Below are 14,521 nucleotides of genomic sequence, written 5' to 3' on the forward strand. Positions count from 1 at the left end.
ATTTCTTGACTCTCACATTCAGAGACAGCATTTCTTGAGCCATTTATCACTTATGTGAATGGGAGGGTGTCCAGAAGAGCTGTATCTGCAAGCCAAAACCTCCTTTTCTCCCCTCCCTCCTGCCTCCAGCATATTCAGTATCTGCAAATAGAGGCCACTGTGCTTCTCCACAATTTAACATGTTTAGTAGGTATTTTCTCAGCTACTGAAAAATAAAATGTGTTGCAAACTTGCAGATGACAGGGTTCTACAGAGTTTAGTGGTACTTCCAGTCCTTTCAGAAAGAGACAATTTATTGAAATTCGCAAAAAGCGTGTAACTTCGAAGAGATAACTGTGAAATACTCCTCATACCAGACTTTCTGGGTAAGCCACTGCTTAGGACTTTGTATCTGTGGGTGTTGAGCAGAAGGTGAGTGCAAACACTCCGAGCAGCAGGCAGCAGCTTGTGGGATCGAGGTCTAACATCTCAAAACCCATCAACAAAACATGACGAGACAGACGACTATCTGATAATAGAACAACATGGGGAGAGCTATTGCTTTTTATCATGTTCTTCCTCGACTGTTCCAAGCGCTCACTTGTCTCCAGAGCTCAGACAAATTTAAGAGGGAAGACAGTCTATGACTGACACATGACAAGGAAGCAATGAAGAAACCGGTGTTGTGGACTAGCAACCACCCAAATCTCTTCGGAGAGATCCCTGGTTGACGTGGGAGGTGGGCACTTGGCAGTTGCAGAAGCAGCTCAGCAATCACTGGATCCAAGTGCTGTAAAGACATGCTTGGCACAGTTCTTGCACCTGATGAAACTTGCAGTGCACTGAATATGTGGGGGGCTGAATAAATAAACAAAAAGGTTGAAAACTATTTTGCCCATTGAAAGACAAAAAAAAAAGGCCATTTGAATTCCTCCTAATTAAAAAAAACAAAACAAACAAACAAAACCCAACAAAACAAACCGCCTTTCTTTTAACACAGAAGAAAAATTTTCCTCCTTTAGAGTTCTGTACGCTGGTGTTCAAGGAGTTACATGCTGGAATTAGTGAAGTGGAATAAAATGGTATGGTTTTGGTACGGTATCTAGTTCTTCAGTCTGTCATCTCACATCCTAGAGGACTGGTTTTTTGTTTTCTCTTCTCTCTGCCGTGAATCTAAAACCGAAGAAGACTAAAAGAAGATCACTCACCTCCAAGCAGCTTTGAATCCACTTGGCATTCAATTTTATGAACCAAATCCTTCAATATATTGGTCACAGAAATGCTGTACTATGGATACGTGTTGTTAGTAAGAAGCTTATTTTCTTGAGATGGTCTTTAAGCCAAAACCAAAGAGCAGGACGTCGTGAAACTCCTCTGAATCGAGGATTCATTCACCAAAGTAAAGCAGCATCACTAATTAGTAGCAGTTTTGGGAGTTTCTGTGGCCATCCAGCTTCAAGCTCTTCCAGCTCTGCTGGGTGTGTTTTTAACTCCTGGCATGCAACCACATCACAGACTGCCAGTCGGCTGGACACACAAGGAATGAGAAGCTGCACGCTTTGAAAGGGAAGCTTTTAATGCTTTGGAAACTTCAGCCAGTCTTGCACGTCTCATGACATAAGGATGCACCCCAAACCTGCAATTATGAGTTTAGAAGCTTGCACTGACATTGGAAAAGACTCTGCTTTCTGATCATTATCTCCTCCGACAACTCAGCAATGGCTGATGTTTCTTGGATTTAACAGTGGCTAAGAAGGTACCTAAATCTCCACCTCAAGCAATATCTGCAAGCTTCTCTAATGTGCTGGGGTGAAAAGGGTTTCTAAAAACAACAGGGTATGAAGGGCAGCATAATTGAGAAAACCTAAAGCCAAGAGCTTAGTTTAAACAATAGTAGAAATGATCTTTCACTGGAGGTCAGCAATGGGGTTTAGGCTGAAGCCACTCTTGAAGGAATCTGTTCTTTATGCTCTGTTCAGAATCAACCATCTTCACTGTTATAAATAGGGCTCATTCTCTTGACGGCTAAATATGAGAGTAAGAGCACAAAAGCTTTCCATTGGAGAGGGCACTATAAGGAAGGTCACTTTATAGAAAGCATGAAGTGTAATTTGGAGAAGAATGCTAATACCAGCTATATCAGATTGCGAGGAAGCTGAAAACAGCATATGTTCTAATATTGTCTTTTATTGATTTTGCTGCCAACATCCCACTTCAACAATGTTACAGCCGCACTTCAGGATTCTTAATGGAGGGGGATGGAGAAAATCAATATACAGAGCTTGCTTCTGCTCCCATTGAAGTCAATGCGAGTTTCATTATTAACTGCAATGAGCACAGGACAGAGTTCAGACTGTTTTGTCACTTTGTGTTTGTTTTTTCTTTCCTTCTTATTTAACCTCCTAAGGGGCAATGTGTACTGTTATCCTATGTTTTAGAAAAGTCCCATTTAAACGGGGCAGCTCCCTATCAAACTGCAAGTCTACACATTCACAAATGATGTTCTGCTTTATGAAACCTAATGAAAAATTATAGCCTGTATCCTGAACTGGGAAAGTTATAATAAAAGATATAGGATTTGAAATAAATTCTAATAACAAAATCATTTCTTTCTTAAAAATATTTTCATTCAGATATAAAGCAAATAAAAACAGTTGAGCTTTCACTGACTTGTAAAATATTACTTTGAATGTGCATTGTTTGCTCCATTACAAATAGAGGGGATGCACCCAAACTTCTTTTCACTACTATTTTAATGTTATTTACACAAAATGAAATATGCTAAAATTATCTCAAAAAATTATAAGCATCATCTTCATTCCAACAACATGCTGTTAATTTTGTCCTAGCATGAACGCAAAACATATTTTAACATGCTGTCAAAATGAGATACTAAGAATGTCAATAAAATGACACTAAAATAAATGTAAATTTAGATTGCTGTCACAAGTGGCTGCTTGGTTTTGTGAAGATGTTAGGTTGCTATAGCATTTTCCATAGCAACTTTGCATCTTATTACATAAATAATCCCTCAGTGTCCTTAAAGCTTACTAAAAACAGGATTAAATCTATTCTCATATGTAATGATCCTGCATAAAACCTTATCAGTATGAAATACCCAGAAAACATGATAAAATGTAATCTAGATAATAGTATTTCTGGCAGTTGAAAAGCATCAAAGCACAACAGACTTGTTTTGTAGTAAACGGGACATCCTCCTAAACCCCATATTAGGAAAATGCCTTTGAAGTGTCCGTTTCCTCTAAAAACTGAAAGTTGGGTTAACCCCTTCACTGCTGCGTCCACAGGACCAGCACGCCCCTGCATCCCCCAGCCAACGGGTCGTGCACGATCCAGAGGAACTGGCCCAGTACCTGGGACGGGACAAGGCTGTCTTTATTCCCCAGGGAAGACAGGCTTGGCAACTACCTTCAGCCCCGATTCATCAAGGCTAAATTCAGCTAAATTCAGCCACACAAGAAGAATTATTAGAGCCAAATGGACTTAAAACCAGGGGCACAAAATTAGACCCCTGCCTAGACGCTTCCCGAATTTCAGCCTATTTTTGTAAAAGCTGTGGGAAAAAATGGAATGCATTTTAAGGCACAAAATTGGAGTCTGCCTGATGATAACAGCTCTGAACTGGCACGCTGTGAAAGACGCTAGAGCAGACTTTTCCCGGCGTAGAGGGAGTAATCATCTTGTGCTGCTTTCTAGTGATCATCCCTGATGGTCTCAGGGAGCAAAGCTGATTGTCTGCTGTGGCCAGAGCATTTCCATTCAAAGGGAAGTTACTCCACTCACATTGCTTAAAAGGGTTGTTCAGCTCTATTCTCCGGCCAGAGAGGGGACCGTGTCAGTATGGTGATAATTCAGAGCTTCAGATTTTAAATATGTTCTTTTCTTCGAGATTGCTTATAAAACCTGGTTAGTAGCTTCTGTTAGCAGCGTTTATTTTCCTCTTCATATGCCTTTATATGTTTGTTACCGCAGGGCTGATTATGACACCAGCTGCTGGTGGCTTTGAAATGGTATTGATTTATTTGAGGAGAAAAGCAATGCTAGGCCATTAATTTCTAAAGTAAATACATTTTGTTATTTTACATTATCAGCAAGTGTTTAAACAGAAAATGGGCAAATTATGGGCTTGTTAAATACCAGTATCACTTTCACAAAATTTGATGGCGAAAAGCTATGGCATGGAGACATAATGACAGAAAAATAAATCAGACTTTTGTTTAAAATAAAATCTCCCATAAACCCCCAAAGATTAGACTTACAGGAAAGGAAGGGAGAAATATCTGATTCCTGGGATCAGGAGGAAGAAGAAGATCTGCCATGAGACCTGCCGTCACACTGGGCCAGTTGGAAGAAAAGGAAGAGCAAAGCTCAGCTCCACACAGCTGGGGCTCAGCAATTTCTATTCAAAGTTGTAACAAGCTATATAAAGCTTCCCTACCAGTTTAATCCAGCTATAAAACTCAGTTTCCATTCCACGTGTGCATCTCTGCATTCACACAAGCCTTAGAGAAGGCAAAAAGAGGATTGAATTGCAGAGAAAAGATGAATAAGCACCACACAGATCACTTTGGTGTTGTTTCAGGCTTTCCTTGAAGACTTGCCAGGCTTGCAACTTTCAAGACAGACTTACGAACAATGTCACAAAGCCTGTTTTATGCTGTGTGCACCCCGGTGCGATTTTCAAATACTGACTTTCACAAGGACTTACGCTCTTCTGCGAGATGGACTGCCCACTCTTCAGCCTGTCTCCTACGGCAAGTGAATCCGCTGATGCTGCAAACAGGACAGATCAGTTCAGGAGAACATTAAAGATCCGGGCTACTGTTGAAGCCAGAAAGAGCTTCAGTGTTTTGGGTGGGCACTACTTTCGGTAGGTTTGAAAATCCTGCCTTAGAGGGTGTCGTTCCTGACTTGGAGAGCAGCGCCAATCTTACGTGCTCAAATGGGGTTTGCACTACATAACTTGCGATTTGCTATTTGCGTGCAGTCCCCGCGACGTTATTACGTTACTTCATCACAGGCGGTAAAATGCTCCAGGGGTCCAAGGAGTGGCAAGACAGCCCTCGACCAACGCGCTCAGCATCCCCGTGGACCAAACAGGCAGCGGCTGAATGAAAAGAAGCACCGTCGCCTCCATTTGATAGTAGGGAAGTGAGATAACAGAAATTCATTGATTAGTCCAGGCAGGGAGTATGTAGCAGAGCTGGGATTTGGCCCAGAGCTCTGGGATCTCAGTCAAAAGCCTCAATCATGCGACCATCCTTCTTGCATCCCTCTGCAGGCACCGTGCATTTCTTTCTGTTCCGCGGTGCCAGCTGCAGTCTCTTGCTGAAGTCGGACTTGCTAGAATTAATGGCATGTCGCCGAGAACTGCAAAAGGAAGAGATTAACCCACCTCCCCTTAAAGTAAAATTACAGGTGCCTTCTAGGCATAAACCAAACTTCAGCTCTTTTCTACAACATGCAGCTTCACTTCACTAATTCTTAAAATTACTTTGGAGGCTTTTACATGTGGATCCTTACTCCCGGTGCCAGCAGGTGGGAGACGAAGCATCCATAAATCCTGATTGTTCTGAAGATTTTCATATATCCTCTAGACTCCAGCACTGAATCCTTTTTTTTTCCCTTGAGCTAATGCTTCAGTAGCTGCACCTTGACTTTCAAATGTATTAACTGAGTTGCCAATCATCATTATTATTTTTTTCTTAGCAATCTCCCAGCTTTACTTCAGCAATCCTCTTGTCCCTTTCAAACTCCAAAATCCACATTGCAGAAAAATCACTGTTTAAAGGCTGAATTTTGGGGAGGGAAAAAAAAAAAAAAAAGAAAATAATTTAAAAGAATAGCTGATTCCACAGGCAAGATTCACTTAGTCTCAGGTTAGCCTTTTGCCAGCTTTCCCCGTATTGCAAATGACCTTTAGTCTGTGCAACCAGGAGGTTTTCCTATAAACTAGGCATGTATAAGTTCAGCCAACTTATTGGATTCCCTGGGGGGCTTTTTGGGGAGCCCTTACAGCGGTTTGAGATGTTCTCCAACAGAACAAGCAGGTAGCGATGCCTTCCTTTTCCTTGAAGATTCAGCTTGGAGACGATAGAGTAGGGTACTAAATAAGTCCAGTCCCAATTCTTTTCCCAGCTCTGCCACTGAGTCACTGGTATCAGTAAATCAAGTTCATAAACAACTAGAAGAGCAACTGGCAGGTGAAAGAAGAGGATTTGAGTCTAGAATGGAGTGACACACTTGGCAACAAGTCCCTCTGGAGCTGTTCTGCATTGTCGCAAGTAGCAAGCAGCAAGCCCAAATCATCCCAAACAAATAGCTATTAGTAGATTTCTAATATTGCACCACGACTTGATCTCTTGCACGACCTAATTTCTTGCACAACTTGAAGAAAAAATGCAAACCATTCTTAGTAACAGCTTTTTCATCATCTACCCCAAATCCCCAGAACTTCTTGTGTACAAGGGCCTCAGCTTACTGTGACATTCCTCTGGAACCTGAAGTCCAGCGATTCTGGATAAGCATTCGGGCACTGAAGTCCTTTTGCACAGCCTCGGGGCTTAAATGTGTTGCCCTGCGTTTTCAAATGCTGGGGCTGGATTCCACCACCTTTTTTTCACCGTGATGAACAGGTTTCTTTTCAGATATCCTAGAGGAGAGTTTTCTTTCTAACCGGTCTAGCTGTGAGGAAATGTGACACACTCAGCACCACACTATTTAGATGCTCACAGGAGTGGAGTTCTCTCTGAAAGAAAAAGGCTTGACTAACAGAAGAAATTACACTGGGAGACTCCTGAAGCTACACTTTACCAAGACAGAATGAGGTCTTAGGACCCATTCTAAATTGGTGAATTAATTAAGCCTTCTTGTACTAGGGGTGATTTAACTAGGTGAACTAGTGAAAAAAGACCTGACACAGGTGTTGGAGCCTGGGGGAATCTCTGTCACCTCTTCTAGCTTTGGGGATGGCAACTTCCCAGGAGTCTTGTTCCCACTGTCGAGTAGGGCAGGCTGAAAAATAACGACCTCAAGAAAATCGTTGGGATGGCAGGACGGGCAGTCCAGAAGTCTGGAACTATCCAAATCAATTCATCATGTCTCATTGCTTCAGCCACTTTCAAATTTAGGGTTTTAGGCCTTTATGTGTGCACGCTGTCCTTGAATTGAAGAGGCACAATATGTTCTCTGTGTTATTCAAGCCTTGCCCTTCCCATTGTTAAGCATTTAGACAAACATTTAAAGAAAAGGGGTTAAAAATAGAGAAAGTGTCAATGTTTTCTCACTGTGCAGAATTGTTTCTTTGTGATAAAAGATTCTTTAAAAGACATTCTTTGTAGAACAGAGGTTACTGTGAATACAAATAGCCACTCCAGTGAGATAAAGAGGTAGTTCTGGAATGACATACTCAAAAAGAAAGAAAAAAAGAAAAAGAGAAGGCGGCCAACACAAATAGTAATTTAAGAAAAAATGCTAGAATAAAGAAGGAGGAATCACTTCTCTGTACATAAAAATGAAAAAAAAAAAAAAAGTCCTTATCTCACTTTCTTTTCATTTACCAACGTTTTATACCCAATAACTTCATTGCTTTAACTCCAAGTTCCCTCTATTGTCAATGACAGAAGAATCAAATGCACTTGCTTTAGTTGAGAGTGTAATGTTGGAAGAAGAAAGCTACAAAATTAATTTTAGAACTGGATGACTCTATGTATGGAGCAGGCTGGATCAACTCCACTAAAATCAAGAGGATGATGAATGGTACAATGGCCAGTGATGGACAAGTACTCAAGCGGATTCATACTGCTAAATTTTGATCTAGTATGCAACACAATACTGGATTTGCTAGTGTTATCACTGAGGGGACTCAAGTGCCCAGATTATAACAATACATATAAAATGAAGTTGTTTGGGATGGAATGCTGTAGAAATATCCAATATGAAAACTTTTGATAGAAATGTTCCTTTTCATGGAAGAAAACCAAACACGCTTTTAATTTGTGATGTCACAAAAAGAATAACTGGCATAGTTCTGCCCTAACCATGAACGTGTTAAACGTAGCTGAATTGATAAGTATGACAGTTCAAAACATCATTACTCCTTTTCTGGCGTGCAGGCTGTGGGTATTTCTGGCTCTACCTTCCTGTTATTAATTCTAATGACTTCCCTCCATAAGAGTGGACACAGTCAAGGTAAAATGATTAGACATTCATAAAAATTTCTGATTGCTAGCAGTGATTTGTCTGCAGCGACCTATTGTCTCCGCTCCAAACATTCTGCTAATGGTGTCTAGAAAAATTCAAATCCACACAATTAGCCAAGCAAAAATTAAGGCTGCCCTTTACAGGTTTTACTCCAGGAAAACTATTAAGTCTCGCCTCAAGAGGGATGTCATAGTAAAAACTTCTTTGCCAGAATGACATTCCTTCCTTTGGTCTTTCTCCTTCTGGAGTCATTCGACCTCACACAGCATCTTGTCACGCGAGCAGCCAAAGAGCGTTTCTCTATATAAGCTTGAATCAACGCTTTTGTGCTGGCATACAGGGACTCGAAACCACTGAACAGATGAAATTCGTTCCTTTCTTAATATGTATGCAAAGGACTAGATCAAAATTATCCTCATCATCAGACCCTCACTTTCTTTCCATACTACTCCCACCTTTACCTTCCTTAAAGCTCACTGCTGGCTGGCAGCTCCCAGTTGTGCTTTGGCTTCACCTTCTGTAAGTTTTCTTTCTGAAGATGAGTGTCTAAACAAGCAAACCCTTGTTAGCTACTCACAACTTTATTATGTCAAGAAATCAAGCAAAGCATCCATCCAGATCATGTTACCAGTCAGTAATTCAGGCAGCTTCTGAGCCACCTCTTGGTGTCCATCTTGGATAGCAGAGTATTTGCAGAAGGCTGAAAAAGTTGCTTTTCTTTACTTGTATTACATGCACCCTTGTTCTTTCTTTCATGATAGCCATCTAACGAGTACCAAATTAATGCAGTATGCAGTACCATATTGTGAAATATGTACCCTTAAAAGCTAATTCCACAAACCACACAGTTAAAATGGTATGGTGTATTTGTGAGAGAGCTTATAAACTATTACATATTTGTTGAAAAGAAAGGTAAGGCTTAGAGAATACTGGCCAAAACATAACTTCAACTGGTCTCATAATAAGACATTGTTACAACCACGGAATGAAATACTGTCATGCAAGACTGCAGAGAGTGCACTAAAGAAACATAATGCTTCCAACCAAGGGCAAAACTGAAGAATTTTCATCATTATAGATCATAGCAGGTGACAGACACCTCCTAGAGACAGCTTGCATCATGCAAATAACTAAGTTATGAGAGTTTAAAATAAGATACTGTCTTATATAATCATCTATTAATATGTCACTTGTCATATGTAAGTTTTTGCTTGCTTTTAAAAAAACAACAGGTGTATATACTTGATAATATAGAGGGTTTTGGCTTTACCTGAATCATCTACTCTCAGCTTTTTACTGGGATTGTCACCACTGTCATCATCGGACATTTCCATCTCCTCTTCCCGGCGGATTCCCATGAGCTGTTCACTGTGAGCATTTCGAAGCTCCTAAAACCCAAAACAACCTTTTGTCAGTATTAACTTCCATACAGTCATTATGTATTATTTAGTTTCTGTTTTTAATACTGCTCTGATTTTAATTATGCATCATTTATCATTGTAATCATATTTATTTGTATATGAATATTTATAACAACAGTAGCACAGGGAATTTTTCCTGTGAAAGAACGGAGTTTATCAAAGGTAACACTCAGGGGGAAAAAAAAGAGAGAAAGTGAGTCTCCACGTCGAGTGATCTTAGTTCTGCCAAACATAGGAGAACGCTTGAACAGCAGGGATAACGCTAAAAATTGTGTATAAAGCAGACTGATAAAGAGATTGTCGGCCTGCTTAAGGTATAGATAATTCTTGCTTCTCTCTGCCACTTGGGGTAGGATTCACCCGGCTGAGCGTGGGGGTCTCCATTAAACAAAGTCATACTAACTACACCCCAAAAGTGCCTATTTCTCTCCGCTGATGGTAAAGGGAGATGATGGAGCGCTCTGTACCGGAGATGCCCAACGCTGGCCGAAGAAATCTCCCCCCCAAGCCCCTATGCCCAGATCGCCTGGGATTTAAGAGACTCAGCCCCATCACGCCATCCTGAAAATCTCTGCGTCTCAATCCAACGAGACGTGCCGGTCTCTGGGTGACCGCCGCAAGGGCAGGCGGCCCCTCCACGTCTCACCAGGGAAACGACGGGCAGGCAGGCGGGTTTTGGGGGAGTCTAGACGGTCTTTGTTCAGGGTAGAAAAGCCAGCGCGGGTGTAGCGGCTGGCTTTTTAACAGCAGCGCCGAGAAGATTGAGAGGACTCTATTTTGTCCTAATAATCCTGTCAGGTGTAACACGGGGATGCTGCACCGTGATTAGTGTAGGCCTTTTCAGTCCGCAGACAGCTAATTTTTCTGCCGACAAAGAGCTTAATTCCCCAAGAGGTGGTTCGAAATCTTTGAAACAAGGAAGAGTCGCGTGGAAGGAGGAGACAGCATTGAGGAGTCCGACCGCTGCTCCGCGCAATTAACACTAAGCTGTCAGACAGGGACTGCGTGAAAAAAGGGAAGGCGTTCCCCTTGAGTTGTACCCTCGGTTCATCGGCACATCTCAAATATTCTGATAAATGTATCTGTGTCCACTAATCCCAGCAAAGGCAAGGAGGCTAATTAGTGGGCGTGTTACGTGAGAATAATTTCAAATTTTAAAAAAAGTGATTAAAAAGGTAAATTGTCAACCAGTGTCTCATGCAATCAGAGGCACCTCTGGAAGAAATCAGCAAGCCATTGCTTAATTCCTTATTGGAAAAGGCCACCTGCATTTTGTCCTGGGGAAGTATACTGCATACATGAGCAGATATGCGCTTACATTTACTCCCTCTTTAGGGGATAAATGTCCTTGATGCATCAATGCCTACATTATCAGCAAAGCCAATAACCTTCCATGGAGAATGTCTATGTGTATGAGTGATTGCTCTGGGTTTGGGTTTCTAGCAAAGTTTTCCTAAATTCAGAAAAAAAAGGGAGGGTGATCAGGCAATTAAACAGATTAGCAGATAATGTCACCGTTAGAAAATATGATTCAAATCAAAGATGCCATTTGGTACATTTCCATCATATTTCACATCTGAAAGACAGGCATTTCTGAAATATATTGCTTTAGCGAGAGCCTTCACATGTTTTTGAATTGTTTTTGTTGTCCTCTTCTTAGAAGAATAAAAGGCAATAATATTTGAAAAAATGAGTAGTGAATTAACATTTCTGGAAAGTCCAACTCTTACACATTTCAGTTTATTAAAGATTTAGAAGCCAGCAAATGAATGACACACCATATCCCTTTAGAGAAAGTTAGTTCAAGAAGGGATGGTCTTAGTATAATTGAAATAATCTTCTAGCAAATCATATTTTCATACTTCTCTAAAAGATAAGGCAAACATCAAAACCCAACTTCCCAACTTTCAACTGAACACAGGCTTTATCCACTACTTATATGAAATATTTGTGAACAAAATGCAAAATACAGTTTGTACCAATAAATTATGCTAACATTTTATTTTAAGTGTCCCATTATTGTGAAGTCATTTGGTATTCACCATAATAGCACTGATAATAAAAAATTCATTTGGTATTCACGTGGATGTTACATTTAGTGCCATTGGTATTCAACTGTAATTTAGCATTAGTTAATGGGCACTTAAAATGTTATCCAAATGATTTATATCACAGCACTTTAGTGTTTCTCAAACTAAGTGTACAACACTTATTTTACAAGTGTACTACAAAATAATTAAATAAGTGCACCTTACCTTCTAAAGTTTTTATTCTGAGACAGAGAAAAATCATTTAGAGGACTGTGATAGTAACAATCAACATACTGTACTACATGAAGGTAAACCAACTGTATGCAAGTTGCTCATATTAAAAAAAAAAAAAGGAAGAAGAAAGAAAGAAAACAAAGACAGCGGTACTTACTTTTTAAAATACAGGCTCATAGCGTATATACTGAATTAAAAACGAAAGCTGGATGACCAAAACACAGGATGAGGTCTAGCGCTTCCTTTGCTGCCACTCGCAGCAAGGGGAGTTAGAATCCCATTTCCTCTGCTCATGCTTATGACAGTCACACATGCATGGTCCCACACTGCTAACTCCGCGTGGTAGTATGATTACATTTATACTGGTTTCTTTGCAAGCATAATACTTAGAATCAATACAAGTGATGTATCTACTTTTTTAAAGATAAACATGAAACAAATGGGAAGGAGTATGTCATAATTCTGGACTTAATATGCTTAAGTCATTACTTAGGAAAGAAATTTTCTATTTTATTTCCAGGCAAAGTCATCTTGTAATGACCATATGATGGCACAACAAGAAAAAAAAAATCTGTGCTATGGAATACTTCTTTTAAAAACAGATCACGGTGACGCCTAAGAAGATATTTTTCAGAAATAATTCTTAATTCTATCCTTAGTTGAAAATATTGTTCCTAATTTCACTACTTCAGTTCATTATTTTAGATAGCAAATATAATCCTCCAATGATTTCCCAAATTTTGCATGAAAAATAAAAACACATTGCTCTCAATGTTATTTAATGACTATTATCATAATGAGAGCAATGGGAGCAATTCATGCTGTAGATGAGACTGTATAATGGCCAGTTGATTAACAGCTAAAATGGTAGCCGTAAATATTGCTGAATACACTATGTCCAGCTACAATCACACTCGTTCTGTGTCAATCCAGCTGTGAGATGATGGATAGAAAATAATAATAAAATCACCAACCTCAGAATGCTTTCGCCAAATGTCTATGTTCTTTCGCTGGGCTTTCGAGAAATGGTCCCAAGCTTTTTGTCTGGTAGAAGCGTTGAAAACGGCGACAATCTGCTCAACTTTGGTGAACAAGGAAGTCAAACAAGACAAGCAATTTATGTTGTGATCACTATAGAGAAGCAAAGCAAAGACACTAGGAGTCTATGGATGATGTCATTACTGAAACAACATCATCAATATCCATCCAATGATGTGTCTTTCGTACTTACATTTTACCAATGTTGGAGATGTCTCCCTTCAAGTCTGTCTCCATAACTTTAGCCTACACAACCAATAACTATGTACCAAAAACCACGCATGCAGCTCCTTCCCCGTGATGGCTGCTACACCTCTCTGCGCAGCCACGTGCCTTTGCGTGTGCGGCTACCGAAATGACGCTCGAGGCGTAAACGTGACACACGTTCCCCTGCGGCAGCTGCGTACAGATGGGCAGGCTGTGCAAATGAAAACGCGAAAGGCAAACTGCTTTGGAGGGTGACTATCTGATAGCGGGAATTTGTCAGCCGACGGGTAGGGCTAAACCGTACATTAATGCTGTAGCTGTAGCTGCAGCTTCACTTCTTTTTAATATAGACGGGCTCACCTGTGGTAGATCATTCTGTCCTCTGTCCATGGTCTATGTATGTTTATGTGCATGAACAGTCGCGGTTTTGTACATGTAAGATGAAGAAGAGATGTGAAATGGGCTTCCCTCATTCAACTCTAATGAATTTGTTCTGAAGCCAGACATCAGTATTTCTTTCGGTCAATTACCTAGGACAATTAAGATCCTCAAGTTTTTAGCTACTTGTTCATCCTAAATCAGAAACTTTTCTCCCAACACTCTTTTCTTTTTCTTCGCATCAGTTACAAGCAACATTGTCCTTCCACAACAGTGACCTGCTAAGAAATGATTTGACCAAGATGTAAGGTGCTTCAATCCCAGCACAGTTAACTGCAAGACCCCCAAGAAATCCAGATTTTCTACAAATGACCTGGGCTGTGCTCCTGAGAGAGCAGCTGTGCCACCCTATGAACTCAACCTGAAAAATCCTTCAACTCTTTGACAAGGTTCTTGGCTATTTATCTCTTTAGATTCCTGGGCTGAAATGATGCCCACTGTTTTGTAAAGCTGCAGCTTGCAGCATCTCCCTCCCACCTCTTTCATCGAGAAATGGTGGCAGGAGTGCTGTAATGCCCTCTGGTCTGGTCTCTCATCTAGTTGACCGATGGCTGCTCTCCTCTCAAGTCACAGATGTGGAGGATCTGATTATACATCACAACCCATCTTTCCTAAAATGGTGAGCTCATCTAGTAGTGTATCGTTCACCTCTAGATCTGAAAGTTAACCCCACTCTCTTGAATAGGAGCATATTCCTTCTATTCTCTTTTTTTTACCACTGTTGCAGGTTGCTTTCACATTCAGGAAGATTACAACATTTTGAATCACATATGGAAGTTTTTCTTTGCAGTCATCAGGGCTGGTTAATTAACTTCTAAAGCCATAGAAAATAAATGTAGTCTTTTAAAATTAATACTTATATGTAGTTTATACTAAAGAAGGTGCCTTAAAGCTACTGGGATGATCCGATCCATTTGTGATCCATTCAGGTTTTAGTAGCAGATGTGATAA

At 40.4% G+C, this 14,521-nt stretch overlaps 1 protein-coding gene across 13 annotated transcripts in view; it reads right to left on the reverse strand.

Annotated features, from left to right (window-relative positions):
• The window catches only part of ENOX1 (ecto-NOX disulfide-thiol exchanger 1), a 358,275-nt gene that overhangs the window by 52,621 nt on the left and 291,133 nt on the right, over positions 1-14,521 (reverse strand). For all 13 annotated transcript variants that reach the window (XM_075046158.1, XM_075046156.1, XM_075046155.1 and 10 more), the window contains 2 exons: positions 12,862-12,968; positions 9,473-9,590 (listed from right to left, as the gene is read on the reverse strand). In XM_075046158.1, the coding sequence (XP_074902259.1) occupies positions 9,473-9,590; positions 12,862-12,968 (225 nt within the window). The remainder of the gene's footprint in view (positions 1-9,472; positions 9,591-12,861; positions 12,969-14,521) is intronic.

Source organism: Buteo buteo, chromosome 14 (genome assembly GCF_964188355.1).
Source record: "Buteo buteo chromosome 14, bButBut1.hap1.1, whole genome shotgun sequence".
Classification (NCBI taxonomy): Eukaryota; Metazoa; Chordata; class Aves; order Accipitriformes; family Accipitridae; genus Buteo; species Buteo buteo.